The 16,790-nt window shown below is 48.3% G+C and overlaps 1 protein-coding gene across 3 annotated transcripts in view; it reads left to right on the forward strand.

Moving 5' to 3' along the window:
* Positions 1 to 803: 803 nt before the first annotated feature.
* Positions 804 to 16,790, forward strand: part of LOC118169326 — a 32,433-nt gene continuing 16,446 nt past the window's right edge. For 2 of the 3 annotated variants that reach the window (XM_035330553.1, XM_035330552.1), the window contains exons 1-2: positions 804 to 1,777; positions 11,475 to 12,328. In XM_035330553.1, the coding sequence (XP_035186444.1) occupies positions 1,564 to 1,777; positions 11,475 to 12,328 (1,068 nt within the window). In that variant the 5' untranslated portion in view covers positions 804 to 1,563. The remainder of the gene's footprint in view (positions 1,778 to 11,474; positions 12,329 to 16,790) is intronic. The other variant, XM_035330554.1, reaches the window with a different exon arrangement.

Consider the following 16,790-nt stretch of genomic DNA (forward strand, 5'->3'; position numbering starts at 1 on the left):
TCCCAGCTCCATCTCTCCTGAAAGCCACAGGGGCCACAGCCTCCCCAGCTGTTTCACCCAAACACTCGACATCTGCATGTAGCAGTGTGTTCAGAGAGGAAAACCCCTGCACCAGGTGGGTTACACACAGACCTCCTTCCCCAAGTGACCTTATGGACTCTCCTTCTCCCCAGCCCTGGATGTGATGCTCTTTTGCATTACCAGAAAACCAGGAGCAGGTGCTGGGTGCTCACCGAGAGCCTGGAGTGCCGTAAGGACAGGATAAAGGCCTTGGCACAGCCTACAAGCACACCATCCCACCACAGCAGGAGACCAGGGGGCAGCACAATGGATCTCCCAGCCTGGGGAGGAGGGATGCTCTTCTGCAGGGTGATGGGACTTTGGGAGCAATAAAATAATAATACAATACAATTCAATCAGCAAGCCTCGCTACAGCAAAAAGTCGATTCACTTCAGCTGGTATCTGGCCATTTTTTTCAGAGGCACAGTTTGAGGAGTGCTTGGGGGGGGTAGGGAGGGGCGGCTGGACTGGATCTCCCCTGACAGCTCCCCTCCCGCTGCCTTCCTCATGTCACTTGTAGCAGGGCTGGTTCACTTTAGAGCCGTTCCCAGACCCATCCAGCCCTAGGTAGCACCGCTGTCTCCGCTGTCTGCATGGGGCCGCTGATCCTGTCCACTGAACCGGGCTGGTTTAACCGGCGGAGCAGCACGTTTCCCCCTGACAGCGCTGGAGTCAGCACAAGTCTGGATGGGAGAGTAAAGAAGGGATGGGCACTCTTAGCAGACAGACCCCATAGAGGTTATGGGGCTGTTGCTCATAGGGAGCTTGTAGTGCTCAAATCTAGCTCAGAAGTAATTTCTTGTGTGTGCTAACAGAGCATGAGCAAGGCTGGCTCCTGGCACAGCACTATGATGCATGCAGCCATGCCCAGGGTGAAACAGAGCCCTTCGTGTTTAAAGCTCACTGCACTGGGCTGGCACCATGAATTTGCCCATGGAAGCTTGTGCTTGGAGCCGTCCTGCCATGTTCCTCACCCCTCTTTCCCATAGCCTGCAGCCCTAGGTACAACCAAGGCAGAGTTTTGCATTATGAATGCACAAAACCTGGAATTTAAATGGGAGAAGAGAGGAGTGGGAGAGGACTGGGAGAGGAGAGAAGAGGAGCCCACTCCACTCTTGCTCCTCCCCACCCAAAGCATTCCAGCCTTTCCTTTCCTGCCACTTGAGAGGGGGGTTGTTTATTGACATTATGCAAGTGCTGAAATATTTTTCCTTTTGCTTCTCTCCCGTCTTTTCTTCCTCCTCCCCCCTCCCTCCTCTGGGGGTTGCAAAGGTAGTTCAAACCCCTCCAGTCATCTCGGCTTATCAGCCGAGGGAGATGCATTCCTCAGGGCTGCTCCCTTTATAAGCCGCTGCTGGCCGCCCGCCCGCCGCTCCGCAGCCCTCGCCAGGAACCCAGCTCCGCTCCCGGCCATGCCCTAGCCCGGACCCCCGACGGGACTCTCTGCACCCCGGTGACGATGCCTCCACCCCCGGCCCCGTCCCGGCGCTGAGGCCGGCGGCATGTTCAGCTGGCACCGGAGCTTCGCGCTGGCAGCGCCCTGGAGGCGAGGTGAGCCCGGCCGCCCCCCGCGGCACACCCCCGGCCCCGCTCCTCCCTCCCGGCCGGGGCCGCCCGGGCGGTGCCCGGCCCGCTGCGGGCAGCACGGCGCTGCCCGTCCCGCCGCCGGCCCGATGCTGCGCTCGCTGCTCTCCGGCTGCCTCTGTCCCCACGCAGGTAAGGTGGCCCCGGCGGCTGCTGCCCCCGCCGGGGCAAGCCCCGCTGCCCCCGGCCCCGCAGGGAAGGAGCGCGCCTCGGGAAGGAGTTGGGTCTCCCTTGGGGAGAGGCTGCTTTGGCATCTGGGTGCGTGGAGGGGCTCCCGAGAGGCAGGGGCGTCCCGGCTCCGAGCGGGTGAGGGAAGGCAAAGTGCTTCGGGAGAGGGGAAGGAAGACGGGATCAGCACCCGCAGGGGCTGCGCATACCCTGTCTCCTCGGGCATCACAGGAAGGCGAGGCAGAGCAGCTCTGCCCTCAGCGCTGCATGCCTGCCCCTGCTCCGGGCATCAGCTCACACCTCAGCAGGCGCATCCCCATCCAATGGAGATTGCTAGCGGGCTGAGCGGTTTTATTCTATTCACTCCCTCCTCTTCGATGGAGTTGAGGTGACCGAGGCAGGGAAGGTGGCTTTGGTCCTAGTGTGGATGAGTTGTAACTTTGTGAATCTGTCAGACAATGTGGTCTCAGCCTTTTTCAGGCACAATAGGTCAAAGCACATTTTATCCCTTAGCCAGTTCTGTAGGCTTTGAGACCACAAGCCCGGGTAGCAGAAGCCTCTTGGCATTCTTGCATGCCCATCAGCTTGGCTTGTACCAGCTGGAAGCAGAGCCTGTGGTTTGTCCCCATTGACAGGGCTGCACTGCATGGTTTGCTTGGCATGGAGGTGGCTACAGTTTGCAAGGGTCTCAGCAGATTGTGCTGTGCAAAGCAGGATGGTAAAGATGGTGCAAGGCAGTGTTGGAATGATTTTGCTTCCTGGGGTCCTGACTTCCCATCTGCATGCTGAGCTGGGACTGCTGCAGCATGGGGAGCTCCCTGTGGAGCCACCACAGCTGCTGTGCCAGTGGGCATCTCCCTTAAGAACAGAAAGCTGCTCTAGAGCAGTGCTGCTCCAGCATTGCCACAAGATGCAGAGTGTTTGAAGAGATGCCTTTTTACAGAATGATGGAAACTGAGCTTTTTTTTTTCCCCTGGGTATTACTTGGCCATGAATTTTTTTTCCCAGTAGTATAGCACAAACCTCCCAGAAGGGTTGGGAGGGGAAAGGAAGTGTCCATCATCACCCATACAGCCCTATTGTTATGGGGTTGGTGGAGGACTTGGTGAGGGGAACAGACTTGTCACACAGGGCACAGAGGAATCAAAAGAGATTCAGCTAGAATCTAAGAAAGAAACAGAGAGGGCACTCCCTAATCACCTCATCTGGAAAGGGACATCAAATATTATTTGCATCCCGGTTTGGGCCCCATCTCTATACAGAAAGAGCCAAGAATTTGCTGTTTCTTGCAAGTTTTGTGGCAGGAACTTTAAGTTGCAGACAGAAATGCAGCTTAGGAGACAGAATACAAACCAAACAATGTTTTTAGAGTGGCAGCTCAGTACCAGAGGTATAGGCTGGATCTGGCTCCCACTGCTGCAAAAGCTGCTGGAACAGAGTGTATGGGGGTGGCAGGACCTCTCCTAACAGCAAGTTTGGTCTAACGCAGCTGCAGGGTGCTGCATCACCTGCCTCTCCTTGTCATGTCTGGCCCCACTGAGAGCAACACAACCAAGAATTCTCACCACTGTCATTGCCACCATTTGAGACATCCTCTTTGGTATGGTTATACCTGCCTACTGCTACCTTGCTTGAGCTGAAGAAGCTCTCCAGGGTTTTACCTAGGGACAGCAATGACTGTGCATGAAGAATGGGTTAATAGCTCCAGCGACCTTTCTGACACCATTCATGAGTTCCTTTGACTTCAGCAGAAGCATTGGGGTCTTAATGACTTCAGTCTGTAGGGCTATTGAACAATTGTTTATCCAAGCTTATTATAGGCAATAAAACCTGAATTACTACATACCTGTCATCCCTGGGGGGCAAGTTCCATCCCTGTAGAGGGCCTCCTGTCTCCCAGCACGTTTCTGGCCAAATACACCTTTATGATGAGGTGGCTTGAAAAATCAGACAGACAAGAAAAGGTCTTCTAAATTAAGCAGTTTTGCCAAGGTGTTTTCATTTTACTTTAAACTATTAAAGTAATTATTTCATTTTACTTTAAACTTATAAACTGTAGTAATAGTTTAATAATTATAATGTTATACTATTAATGTTAAATATACTAATAATATTAATGCATTAAATATATTAATATAAAATATTAAATATACTAACAACAAGCACATACTATTACTACACAATAACAGTATACAAATTGTATGCTATTACTACTATGTATTACTATACTGTAAAGATATTGGCCTGTTTCCTTCTGTCACATTCCCGCATGAAGGGATGCAGGACATAGCAGCAGTTGTCACAGCTCTGATGAGGTAAAGGTTAGTTTCTACAGTGTCCCCAGTCAAGGAGGGAGAGCATTTATGCAAGACTATTTCTGATATTTCACCCTAGAGACAGCTATCTGAATGTGAAGAAGTTTACCAGGAAAGCCTTGTAACTACGAGACTTCCCAGTGTGTTTAGCTCTGTGCAGTAGGTTGGAGATCTTTCCTCCGTGCTAGCCTCCAGTACCTGCAATTGGCCCAGTATCTACTCCTAGCAGATCCGAAAACAAACAAACAAACAAAAAACACTGTTTTGAACCTCCCTCGGAGGGCACAGGAGTGTCCGAGGAGAACAATTCTCAGGTCTTTAGCAAGAGCTGTGATCCTCCCTGATGGAGCCTCCCCAAAAAGCCCCATAGGTGCCTGCTGGAGCTGAGCCACCCTCTCTCCAGGAGCGGTTATGAGGCAGAGCAGGGAGGGTTTCGGCATGGATCCTGTGCACTGGAATTCCCCTTGGCCCGATTTCCCTTCTGGGCTGTGTATTGAGAGAAATAAATTGCAAGGGAAATTCAGTAATGAGCGGGTGATGCTCTTTAGCTGGTGCTATGCACAAGGTCAGGTGTCAGCCTAAAAATGGTGGCTGCCAGCCTGCACAAGCACCTGATAAACCAGGTGGCCTGTGGGGACCTGCTGGGCCTCAGGACTCTGCCAGAGGTCACTAATTTATCAGACTTGTTGCCCTGCTTCAAAAACTTTACAGGTCACTTGGAATCAATAGGAGCAAGCAGTAAAAATGTCAAGTGGCCTCACTACTTGGAAAACCATTTCCTCTTTAGTTCGCCCAACTATATCCATCAGTAAACAATCCATCTCCAGCTCATTGCTTCTCAAATGCCTGAAAACAGCTATCATTATCTCCTTCTCTTCCAAAACATACATATTAAAGCAATGAACGCCTCTTCAGAGTCCTTGAACCCTGTTATCTTTCTCACAGCTTTTATTTTATATGGAATTATCATTACCTGCTGCAGCTCTGGGGTTATCTATAATGTTTCTGGTCACATTATATTACCAAACTATCATCGAGAGGAACTTCACACACTTAAATAGTAGTGAGACTGGAGAGCACCTCGGAACCAAACAATGCAAGAACTTTCTGTTCAAGGAAGGACTGTCCAAGATCTCAGCTTGGTCATAATCTTTCCTTTACATTTGACATTTCTGACCAATCAAGCTGTATTTATACTCCCAAAAGAATCAAATGCATTTTGGTTCCCCAGCTGAATATAAATACAAATTCTGAGAACCAGGTCTATCACACAAATATTCAGCTACCACATGGGAATACATTCCTCTGCAAATATGGGTCACCCCCACCCCAAGAAAAAAAAATAATAATAATAAAATCGATTTTCAAGCCTTCACAGATTTCCACCTCTGCAGACAGAGGCTGTAACTGGTGAGCTGAGGCCATAACACCTCTCCATAAGCTCCCCTAGAACTTCCAAGACTCCAGATCGCCCTAATTGCTTAGGAGAAGCCCTTGCTCAGATTGGGCAGCCCAAGACGCAGCGCAGTGCTCACAGACTAGCTTCGCTTGAAAGACTTGGTAATGCAGACTGAATGCAGAAACTTTGTGCCCAGTAGCACCCCCAAGACTAGGATCTGCTTAACAGTCATTTGATCTGATGATCTAGGATCTGATCAACAGTCATCAGGAGGTGGGGAAATCCTCACCCCATGGGAGTTGATGGAAAAACTTCATAGGGTTAGATTTCCTTCTCAGAAGGTCAATCAGGGAGTGGCTGCTGCTTGTTTTTCCCAACAGCCTAAGAGCGATCCAACTTTTCTAAGTACAGAACTCCCATCCATGCAACAACACAGGACTGTGCGAGCAAAGCCATTGCCCAGCTGCAGAAGTAACAGCTCCCGTGCACCCTCCGTCAGGGCCAGCTTGGGGGGCAGCACTCAGAAGGAGGTGACAACCCAGCCCCACCTCCCAGCACATATGGTGGAAGAGTCAGCAGCAAAAAATGCCTATTGTTTCAGAAAGGAAGTGACCCTTTTCTCTTAAATGCTGGGAAATTGAAACCTCATCACTGGTGAGGAAAAAAATCCCCTCTTTGCACCAAAAGGGAAATGCCACCTGAGGTGTGCTGCCAGCAGCGTTAGCGAACATGGCAGGCAACAGATCTAGGGGGAGGCTGTAAAGGAAGGAAAATGAGGGAATGCAAGGACGGAGTGGGAGAAGCAGTGTTTCATATCCAGGTCACGAGCTTGACTCCACTTGCTAGCCAGCACTGCCCTGTGATTCTTCACAAGCTGGTACAGAGCGATTATGTCTTAGCGTGTTACCTGGAGACCCCAGCCCTATCACTGAGCCTGCCCTGCATGGGACAGGACTGAACCCTTGGCACAGCTGCAGATAGATGCAGGCTGTGTAGGTCCTCTGTGCAGTGCCCAAAAAAAAAAAAAAAAAAAAAAAAAAAAAAAGCCCTTTATGGGGTTTTGGAGGTGTATCTTATTCCTGTGCTCAGAGGTGAGCAGACTGGTGGGTCTGACTTTGGTCTTCCTTTACAGGGCAGCTGTGCACAATTCCTGCTGCTCCAACAACTCAGGCCATTGGTGATGCTCTTTGTTCCTGAGGCACGCTACAGCTGGGGAGCACCAGCCTCCCAGGCCTGGATCTAGAGAGAGTTGTGTCTTGTGGTAGGCAGGAGTGGAAGAGGCTTCCCGAGCACCTCAGGACTGCTCACCTCACTCCTCTGCCTCAATAACCCTGCCAGCACAGCCTGCTGTAGAGCGGTTTGTTCTGCACATGAGCCTTGCAGTAGCTCTAGGGACAAGGAGAGGGCTTGATGGTTCTAATGATGCTATTGCTTATAGCACAAGTGCTGAGAGAGACAAACAAAGTACGGCTCCAGCTGTGTCAGTGCACAAATCAGGGTGAACATTTTGAGAAGACAGATGGACACAGATCAAAAGGGAGGAAAGCAGCACCGTAGGTTTACAGTGTGGTATGATCAGAAGCATTTGCACAATGCCAGCTCCTCCAGAAGCTTTGTACTGCCACTAGCAACAGTCACCCCACTAACAGCCTGGCCTCTTCCATCACCAGTCCTTCCACTAGCCCAAAAATGCTACGATATGACACAAGTCAGTACTCAGAGGCAAAGGCACAAAGGCAAAAGAGAAAAGACTAGACTTTGACTTCAAGTATTTTGGAGTATGGGAATATAAACACAGGCTGTTTACTAGAAGGTCTGGAGCTTTCACAGGAGTTGGGTTTGGGCAGGACTGGGAATGCCTAGGAGTTTTGTCTAGACAGTTGTCTGTGTGTTTTTCTTACATGTAGCTTACTTGGGATAAAGAAATTGCTTGAAAGCATTTTCATACTTAGACACCCATCCTCCTTCCTTAGGTCAGAGATCTCTGTATTAATGTACTAGGCTGTGCCCTGGCAGCTGCTGGTTATTGTGAAACAGGAAAAATGCACTTGGACTTAAACCTCCAAGGAAAGGAAAGCTCTGGGACTTAAAGCCCCAAGGAAAGGAAAGCGGATGTGAGAGTAATCACCTCTGAAGGATTTAAGCCTTTCTGCCAGGCTTTGCTAACTGCCAACAGAGAAGTATCCTAGAAAGCAAGTTGGAAGTGAAGCAAAGTGAAGTTCTAGAGATTTAGCTAGGATACATCAGTTCCTTTCCCTCCCTACCAATTACCTCCAGATATTAGCTGCTGCACTGTTAGTGTGTCCCTGTTAGGGGGAAGCAGCCTTATCCTCCAGCTCTGCAAACGCAGGAAGCCCAGCAACTTGCCCAAGGTTACATATCATCAGTCACTGTCATTTATAGATGTATTACAACCCAGAGAATCCTGTTTATCTCTAGTGCAATTAAAGAGCCATATAACCCCTCAAGAGGGCTACTAAGCAAGTCACACAAGTTAACCCTAGACAAGATTTGGTCTGGGCACGCATTGCCAGAGATGCCGAAGGAAACTTATATTGATTCCTAAACATGCACACACAGCTCCTTCCCCCCCAGCACTGCAACATCAGCATCCCAGCCAGCTGTCTGAATGCTGGATCTTAGGGTACCTTACCCCCACCCCAGTAGGGGTGTGGAAAACCAGCCCGAGGAAGGGAAGCAAAACAAAACTAAGCATCTTGGCTGGTTTCCCAGGGTGCAGCAGTGTCAAACCTGGCTGGCCTCCAGCACAAGTAAATACATCTTACCAGCTTTAATGCCACCCTTCAGCTCCCTGAAGTGCTTCACACCTTCTTTCAGAAGCCGCTGCCCAGCCTGGTAACTCTACCCCCACAGCACGCTCCAGCCAGCACCAAGCAGGAGGCCACCTGCCCAGCTTTGCTCTAGCCCCTTGGGTGTTGTTGGACAAAACACTCACAGGCTAAACACTCACAGGCTAAACTCTCACCTCAAAGTAACTACCACAGCTCTGTTAGGACCCCACCTAATGAGCTAATTTATAGCAGCTGAAGGTCAGGCCAACATTTTTTTTTTTTTTTTAAGTTGCACAGGTGAACTTTAATTGCACCATTCTAGGGTTTGTTGGCACCATGTTTCAAAGAGCTGAGCATTGTTTGCCTCTTTCAAGATCTGTAGCAGAAACTGTCTGCATCTTGGAAGGCCCATGGCTTAGAGTCCATAACCCAGTTAATGAAAAGGAATAAGATACTATTACGTGAGGTGAAGCAAGAACTCCAGTTTCAGGTTGCTGCCTTTATCACATTGATATCTCCACAGTAGCATGGATGACCTTGCTGATCATGGGAAAGTATCATTGAATGAATGAGGATCAGGTGCCTAAACATGTTGCAAAATCCTGATGTCTTTTGCATCCATTCTATACTTGTGATGGAAGGTGATAACATTTTGCATCATCACAAGGGGCTGGGAGGATAAATCAGAAATAAATCAAGCACTGTGGTTACAGGGCCTGTCAGTGACAAGATCAATGGTTTGCAGCCTACAAGAGATAAACAATAAATTGTTGTGAAACCATTTGATATTGCTAGTGGTCATGGGATGGGGACAACTTTCTCAGCTCTGGAGCTGGTAGAATTGAGGGGACCTTCTCATGAGGGTCAGGGGGTTCATCTCTTTTTTATTTTTTCTATCTCCACCAAACTTTGCAGTTCACATTGCAGCTTTGGTATTCATAAGAAATATGAATTAAAGCATCTGACATCTCCTTCTGTAAGCAACAAGACCTCGTGTTATTACGCTGCTTCCTGATTTCAGACAAAGAAATATTTGTGTAGGCCAGGGTGAAACCGGTTAGGCAAGAAAAAAAGGGCAGGTTGAAAGACAGTGAGAGAATCTCCAATCAAACGAGAACATGGCATAATTAATAAGTGAAGGCAATCAGATCCTGTGGGAATAGACTACTACTGTGTTCAGTCATTCCTGGTAGGAATGACAGCTGCATGATTTGCTCTTAAAAAGAAAACGCTGCACAGCAGCTGCTTTCCTCCTGACTCCTATTGGTTTTGTTGTGCCATCGGGGTGATGATGCCATCCAAAGATCCTGCTAGCCTTTTATTTTTCAAGCAGGTACAGCATTTTGCCTCCAGCTGCTGAGAGGAGCTGGCAGCTGAGCTGGGAGATGCTTTCCATTCCCAATCAGTAACAACTCATCTCCACCACCTCCCTCCAGGAACTGGCACCAAGGCCCCTCTTACTGTCAGTGTTTTGCTGTGCATGAAGCTGTGAAGCAGGCTCCCTCTTCCTTGTCCTCAGTTCAAGGTCCACCACGCTCACCCCAAGAGGAGGTGTCCTGTTTCACAGACAGGTTCTGATGATGCTTTCATGTAGCTTTTCCATGGTCCATGTTTTTCTCTTGTCACCCGTTCCAGCAATGCACTGGTGTTTTATTGCTGACAGTCCGGCACTGTCTCAAATGTGGCTCTTTGCAGTGGAGAGATGCCTGTGAACACTGTCAAGGGAGGCGACCGTAGGTCTATATTGGATAAACAAGATCTTTTATAAGGGGTTAAAAGCACTACATGCTCACAGAAAGCCCCAAATTCCCATCAGATAGGATTCTTTATCACTCTCAGCCTTTTTGAAAATCCAGCGTGAAATATTAAATCTGTGCCTGCCGATGAGCAGTGAAGGGCATGTTTCAGTGGTGTTCCAAGAAATTCTTAAGATCAAATAGAAGGAATATTTAAATAAAGTAGAAAATGACTCATATAATAGCTAGCTTGGACTTGATGAGTAAAATTCTCTCGTCTGCTGACATTGCAGAAAGCAAGCTGGAGGAGGGAAGGCTGGAAAATGGGTTGTTTCAGAAACAGGATTTTTTCTGGGTTCCTGTGAAGGAGGGCTGCACACCAGAGCTTCCTTCCAGCTGGGCTCCAGACTTCTCTACCTGCTCAGGAACAGTTACACTGCCAGGAGTGAGTTTCTGAAGCAGCTGCAGGCTTGATGCTAGGCAAAAAGGAAGGAAAGTAGGAGAGGGGATTGAAAGGAAATGAAGTAGGAAGTAAGATATCCTGAAATGTGTGTGTGTTGTAGCCCTCCGAGGTACCCTGGGTCAGATGGTAATAAGGCCTCAGAATTCTGCTCTGTGAAATGCTAGATCCAGAAAAACAGTAAGAAAACCTGGGGCCAGATATTTAGCTCATGTAGGTCAGCCTTTCATCCAGAAGGTGTTCAACACTTCATCCACATCACTGCATGAAATAGTTGTGATGTGGAAACGTGTCATCTTTGCCCACGTGCAAAAACTCATGAACAAAGCTGCTCCCATATCCTTTCTCTTTACAAGGAAGGTAAGAGTTCATTTAAAGAAATGACTTCATAGATAAAGCCATGCAGGGACTGAAAAAGATCTACAATGCCTCATTTACTTTTCCTATCAGTACTTGCTTTTCATCACCTATTTGTATGCACAGCGCTACTGATCAAACAGTTTGCAAATTACTTGTTGCAAACCGAAATTCACTCAAATCTCCAGAAATACACATTTAGTTTTGCACTTTTTTTTCTGCTGCTGCCTCAGAATACATTTAATCAGAAGAAGTAGTTTAGCCTTAAATTAATGTCTTATCTTGTGCTTCTCTGTGTCTGCATGCAGGTAATCACTACAATTCATGTGACTCCCTGTACTCCTTCCTACCTACCTACTAAATCAGAACTCTGCATTTATGACCCCCCTGAAGGACACAGTGTCTGTGAAACAAAACACTTCTGTTACAGCAAAGTCTACAAGAAAGTCTCATATGGCTTAAGGAAAACAAACCAGGGCTGCCCCCTTCTACTGCGTTACTACATAGACAGCTTTCCGTCTCACATCCCTCAGGCAATGCAGTATAGAGTAGACTGAGCTTTGCAGCCCCTTGTGACTTTCTACTTGTTTTCCCTTATGCAGGTAAGAAGACCCCACCTGCTGAGGACAAAGTAGTGCTAACACACATGAAGATACTGAGCAACGAAGGAATTCAGAACCCAGCGCTAACACCAGAGGCTCCCACTGATGCTGCCTGCACCGAAGAGCCCCATCTCCCCAGTGCCAGCCTCCCCCAGGACTGCCAGGGAACTCCCAATGCTGCGGTCCCAGCAGCAGACCCAGATTGTGCAGATGCCCCGGCAGGCACAGACTATGTAGCCACACTGCCTGACCTCAGCACCTTCGAGTCCAAGTGCCAACTTCACAGATTCTCCAAATTTGAATCTGAGGACTCAGGGGTGGAATTGCCAAGCGGGGCTAATTCTCCATCGACGCCAACAGGTTCAGAGAAGAGCTTTGTGCTACACAACAGAGACTCATTTTGTGACTCGGGTGTGCTTAGCACCTCTTCTTCTCCAGAAATTGACCACCTGGTAATGAGAACGTGTAAAGAACGTGCCAGAAAAGTCAGCCACCAAGGTCCAGAGAGCAAAAAGCAAGCTGAGTACTACAGCCAGGAATCTGATGCTGTGCAGGTTCCCACAGCTCCCCTTGACACCTTCAGTGTCCCTCAGGAAGGAGAAAATCCCAATGAACATTTTGATCAGAGCGAAAGGCAATCTCTGGAAAAGGAACCTGCACCAGAGATGGACCTACCCAGGGAAAGTACTCTTTCTGCCCCAGATCCTGTAGAAGAGCCAAAGACAATTGCTGACAATTACCCTGAGACCTTTGGCAGCATGCAAGACATTCAGATCCCTGGGCACCCCCTGAAGAAGTACCCCACAAGTGACAGCCTGGATGAATACATGGATGAATGCTGTAGACTGAGTGAGGTAAGGAAGGCACCTAAACTGAACCTTATAGCTAGGCCTGTCCAAATACCTCCGTCAGGGTTCTGTTATCTGTCTCAGGTCAGGACATGTCTGAGTTAGAAAATCTCCCATGAAACTGTTGTGAGCAGCAAATCCTGGCAGTTGATGTTTAAGGCCTCTTTTCATAGCAGTGAAATTATGAAGTGATTCCCCTGTAGTCTCTAGGTAAGGACAACTAACAGTTCAGGAGGGTCTGATGTTTTCAAAAAGCTTTAGATTAAAGCATGTGCTTGCGTCTGTGCTTCAAGTGAAAACTGTAAGGTAAGTCACATTGCAGAGCCACATCACCTCTGATGCATGGGGTGGGAGCAGAATGCAGTTTCAAGGTCAGGTTATTCCTGTTCCTGGGAAAAGCTGAATGGTCGCTGGGGCTCTGAAGTTTGGAAATAACGTGTCTAAAGGGTAGTTTGTTTCTGTCCAGGCCTGAAACTGGCTCAAGAGCCTACCCTTGAATATTGAGTGGACTTTGCTTTGCTAGAGCAGCTGTGATGGAAACTCCTGTGTTCAGAGACTGACCTAACTGCAAAGACATAATATATTCAGCAGCTTGTCCTACTCCAGGCTAGCTCTTTCCCTGTTAACCGGGTACACTGTGCAACACACAGGAGAATAAAATGCCCTGTGTGCCCCCACTCTCACACTGAATGCTGGCAAGCGCTCAGGCCAGAGCTGTGCCCAGAGCGCCACACGGACATGCTGAGAGATCGCAGGCCTGCTGCTGCAGGGGCTTCCAGAAGCTGGTGACAGAAAGATCTCACTGGGGGGTTAATGCCTGACTGAGAGCCAGACCAAAGTCCCCACGGGCAGGGAAAGGAGAGGGCAGGCTAGGTGCAGAGGGACACACCAAACGGTGCATAATGGCGATTTTTCAGACAGATACAGCATGCTGCTTTTCTCTCTGCTGCTTGTTTTCCTTCCGCATCAGAGCAGCAGGGCATACCACTCACATTTTCTTTTTCACTTTGAGAGGGAAGAAAAAGGCCGGAAAGATGTGATGTATTGAAGTCTTGGATCCTAAATACATGTTTAAGCATCCTAGCTGCCTCCTATTTTAGAAGGCTTTAGGTACTTAGATCCCTTAAAAAAAGCCATTCTGCCAACATTTCCTGTGTTTTGGGGAAGTATGGTTTCTGATGGCTCAATCTGAAAGATGACACGAGGAACAGTTACCCCAAGACCCTGGAGAGGCAGGACATGTCAGAGGCACTGCGGAGGGAGCCGCTCTGTGTCTCACTTCAGGCCTGGGGACGCAGCCTGCAGGATCAGAATTTGGGGTTGTGTTGCCATGGCATGCCCACCCATCGCTTCCCATCCAGGGTAACGGTGATGGATTGGAAGGCAGAGAGAGCCAAGTGAGAGGTGCTGCTGTACACATAATGAGTGTATTTCACGACCTCTCTGCCCAGGCACTGAACCATCAGGTGATGGCTATCCCCTCCAGCAGGCTAAACCCTCCCGAGCAGTGAGGAAGGTCAGAGATGGCTCTGTAGGCCAGGCCTGTCTCCATTAACATTGCATGTCTGGGTGGCACAAGCATGCACAGTCATACTGAGCACCCTCTTCTTCCCCAGAGCTCTCACTTTTGGGAGGGAGGTGCGGGAAGGGACTTTGCATGGTTCCCAAACAGCAACCTGGCCTTCTGACAGAGGGTTCAGAAAGAACCAGAGCAGGAGATTTTGTACACAAGGAGACTTTTTATGAAGTTACCCAAATTCTCTGTTGCTCTCTGGAGGCTTTGCAGCTAACTTGATCTTATCCGACAGTTCTGGTTGCCCATGAAATTCCTTTAAATCCCTTGTGAAATGGAGCCTCAGTTTCCCAAAGCAGAGCATTTAAATAAACAATAGAATAAATTAGAAGAGGCTGAAGAGGAAATGAAGGCTCGGTGGCTTATCTCCCCTCCTTTTTAATATCCTCACTGGCTGAGCGCTAAAGCTCTGTGCCCCAGAGCACTTTTCTCTGTTTGTTTTCTGAGCTGTATAAATACAGCTGTGACCTGGACACCAGGGAAGCTTGCCCCTCTTTACAGAGCCCCTCCAAGCTGCTGTATCTCAGGAGCAGCACTCTGCTAACTGCTGGGATGACAGGCAATGCCCATGGCTGCTGCTGTGGTTTGTGCCTCAGAGCACAGGGGCAGCAACAACAGAGCTTTGTGCCCTCTCTAAACCTGCACATGGTTGTCCTGTCCTTGCTGTCATGCAATTGTTCTGTTCATCATGCAACAGAGGCAGGGTAGGGTGAGACCCAGATCACCATCTGTCCATACAGCTCATGGATGCACCTTGGTTTGCCACAGCTGAGGCCCTGCTCCAGGCTGACACGGCAGTTTTCACATGTTCTTGTCACCTGTCCAAGATGCAGCATGGTTGTTAGGAGCCAACCTTTACTGTGCATCCCTGAGACCACACCAGTCAATGGAAATGGAAAAAAATACAGCAGGCTAGTACAAGGTATTCCCACTCTGCTTGGCAAACAGCACGCCCCTTCAAATTAATTACCAATGCATTAAATTTGTATTGATATAAAAGAGTGCAAGCACTCTTGCCTGTCTACTCAATGCCAGGTGACAGTATTATTTAATTATAGGTGAGTTATTAAGTCCCAAGCATAAGGAGAGCAGCTGAGTTTTCCCGACCCCGCTGGCTGTGCCAATGGCAATGGCACTGAGCTTACTGGCATGCTGCTGCCCAGCAATGAGACAGTGCTGGATGAGGATAGCCCCCAACATCCTCCAGCCTCCCTCACTGCTGAGGCTGCTTCTGAGAGAAGGAGAGGGAAAATGCTGAAAAAGAGAGGCTGGAAAAGACCAAATGTTTTGGTGGTTTAGATTCATTTGGTGAATGGCTTTGGCTTAAAATATACATCACACCATTTCAGTCTGGAACTTCTTAAACAAACCTTTCTGATCTTTTATTTTGAACTGTCATTATTTTGAAAAGTGTCTACATTTAAAAAGATGAAAGAGAGTGGAAGCTGTTAAACAACAAATGAAAGAACTTTGAAGCCTAAATAAAAGCATTTCCTTTTAAGCCAAATGAAATGTGTTGGGTCAGTTTGAAGACACACAGCTTTTGATGCTTTTGCTTTGCAAACACTTCCTTGCGCTTCATAAAGTTTACATTTAAAGTGAGCCAGACCCCTAGAAGAAGAGACAGGGTGGGAGCACACTGTCGTCATTAAATGGAAAAAAAAAAAAAAAAAAAAAAAAAAAAGAAGGCTATTAATCACATAGCACTAATTATCCTTGTCCAAAGAAGTCAAATACTTCTCTGGAGAGCGGCATGTTTCAGGGGAAGGATACAGCAAGCTGTGACGCTCTGCCCTGTGCGTGCCATACGGAGGAAACCAGAAGCTATCAGCCAGCATGACCACTCCTGGACATCAGGGTGGAGCAGTCAGAAATATACAGCACGATCCCTCTCTTTCCTGTTATTCACAAGCCTTGTGGTGCTGTCAGCTCCCACTGACAAATGTTTCCCACTCAACCTATGGCGTCACTGATCAGCCGCCCCAAGCCCATGATGTGCAGTGTGTGATTACATTCCTTGGCTGTTGGCACTGCACGGCATCCTTGCTGGCCATGCCAACGTGGTGGGGGAGAGCAGGCAGGGATCTCTGGGAGGATGACACACTGAGAGAAAGCAACGAACATCACAAGAAATGCAGAAACCTAAGTCACTGCAAGGAACATTGGCAAGCTCTCAACTGAATGATGAGCTTTGCCTCCAAGCTAGTTCCACCACCAGCTCCAGCTCTTGCTGCCAGGTCCAGCGTAGAGCTGTTTTCCATCGAGCCCAACTGCAGAAACACATCAAAGCAACAGATCAGGACTGAGGTCTGGCAGGACAGAGTGCTGAGTAGATGATCAGTAACAAAGATATTTATTATATCTCAGTTGGTCATGGGACTGGTAAACATCTGTCCTTCCTGCAGCTCCCACTGAACTTTATACTTCTGTAGTGCTCAGATACAGCAGCAAGACAGAGGGACTCTGGTGACTTCAGAAGAAAAGCGTGATTTTACAACAGTCAAAATATTGACCAAAGGGCTCTAGATAAGAGCTAAAGTTACCAGTGCATATGTTGATCCTGTATTTTTAGGCTTTCTAAGAAATATGTGAGCTAGCAGAGCTGTGAGGATTTATTGCTAACTGAGCAGGGCTCCATTTGCTAAAAATCTGTTCCCAAAACTTAGGTGAGTACTCACAAGGGCAGAGATCTCTTTTCAGTTCCCTTCACTCCATAGGGTCAAATCCTTAGCAAGAGCAGCTTGGCACAGTATGGCTGAGGGCCCTGGTATCCTTTTCTTCCAGATGAGGTCTGGTTCCCTCTATGTACCTGAAAGCAAAAGCTGGCACCTATTTATATATTACATTGTTGCTTTCCTATTGCAGCTTTAACCATCTGATTTTTAAGTTGTGCCT

This window comes from Oxyura jamaicensis, chromosome 6, assembly GCF_011077185.1.
Source record: "Oxyura jamaicensis isolate SHBP4307 breed ruddy duck chromosome 6, BPBGC_Ojam_1.0, whole genome shotgun sequence".
NCBI classification, from domain to species: Eukaryota; Metazoa; Chordata; class Aves; order Anseriformes; family Anatidae; genus Oxyura; species Oxyura jamaicensis.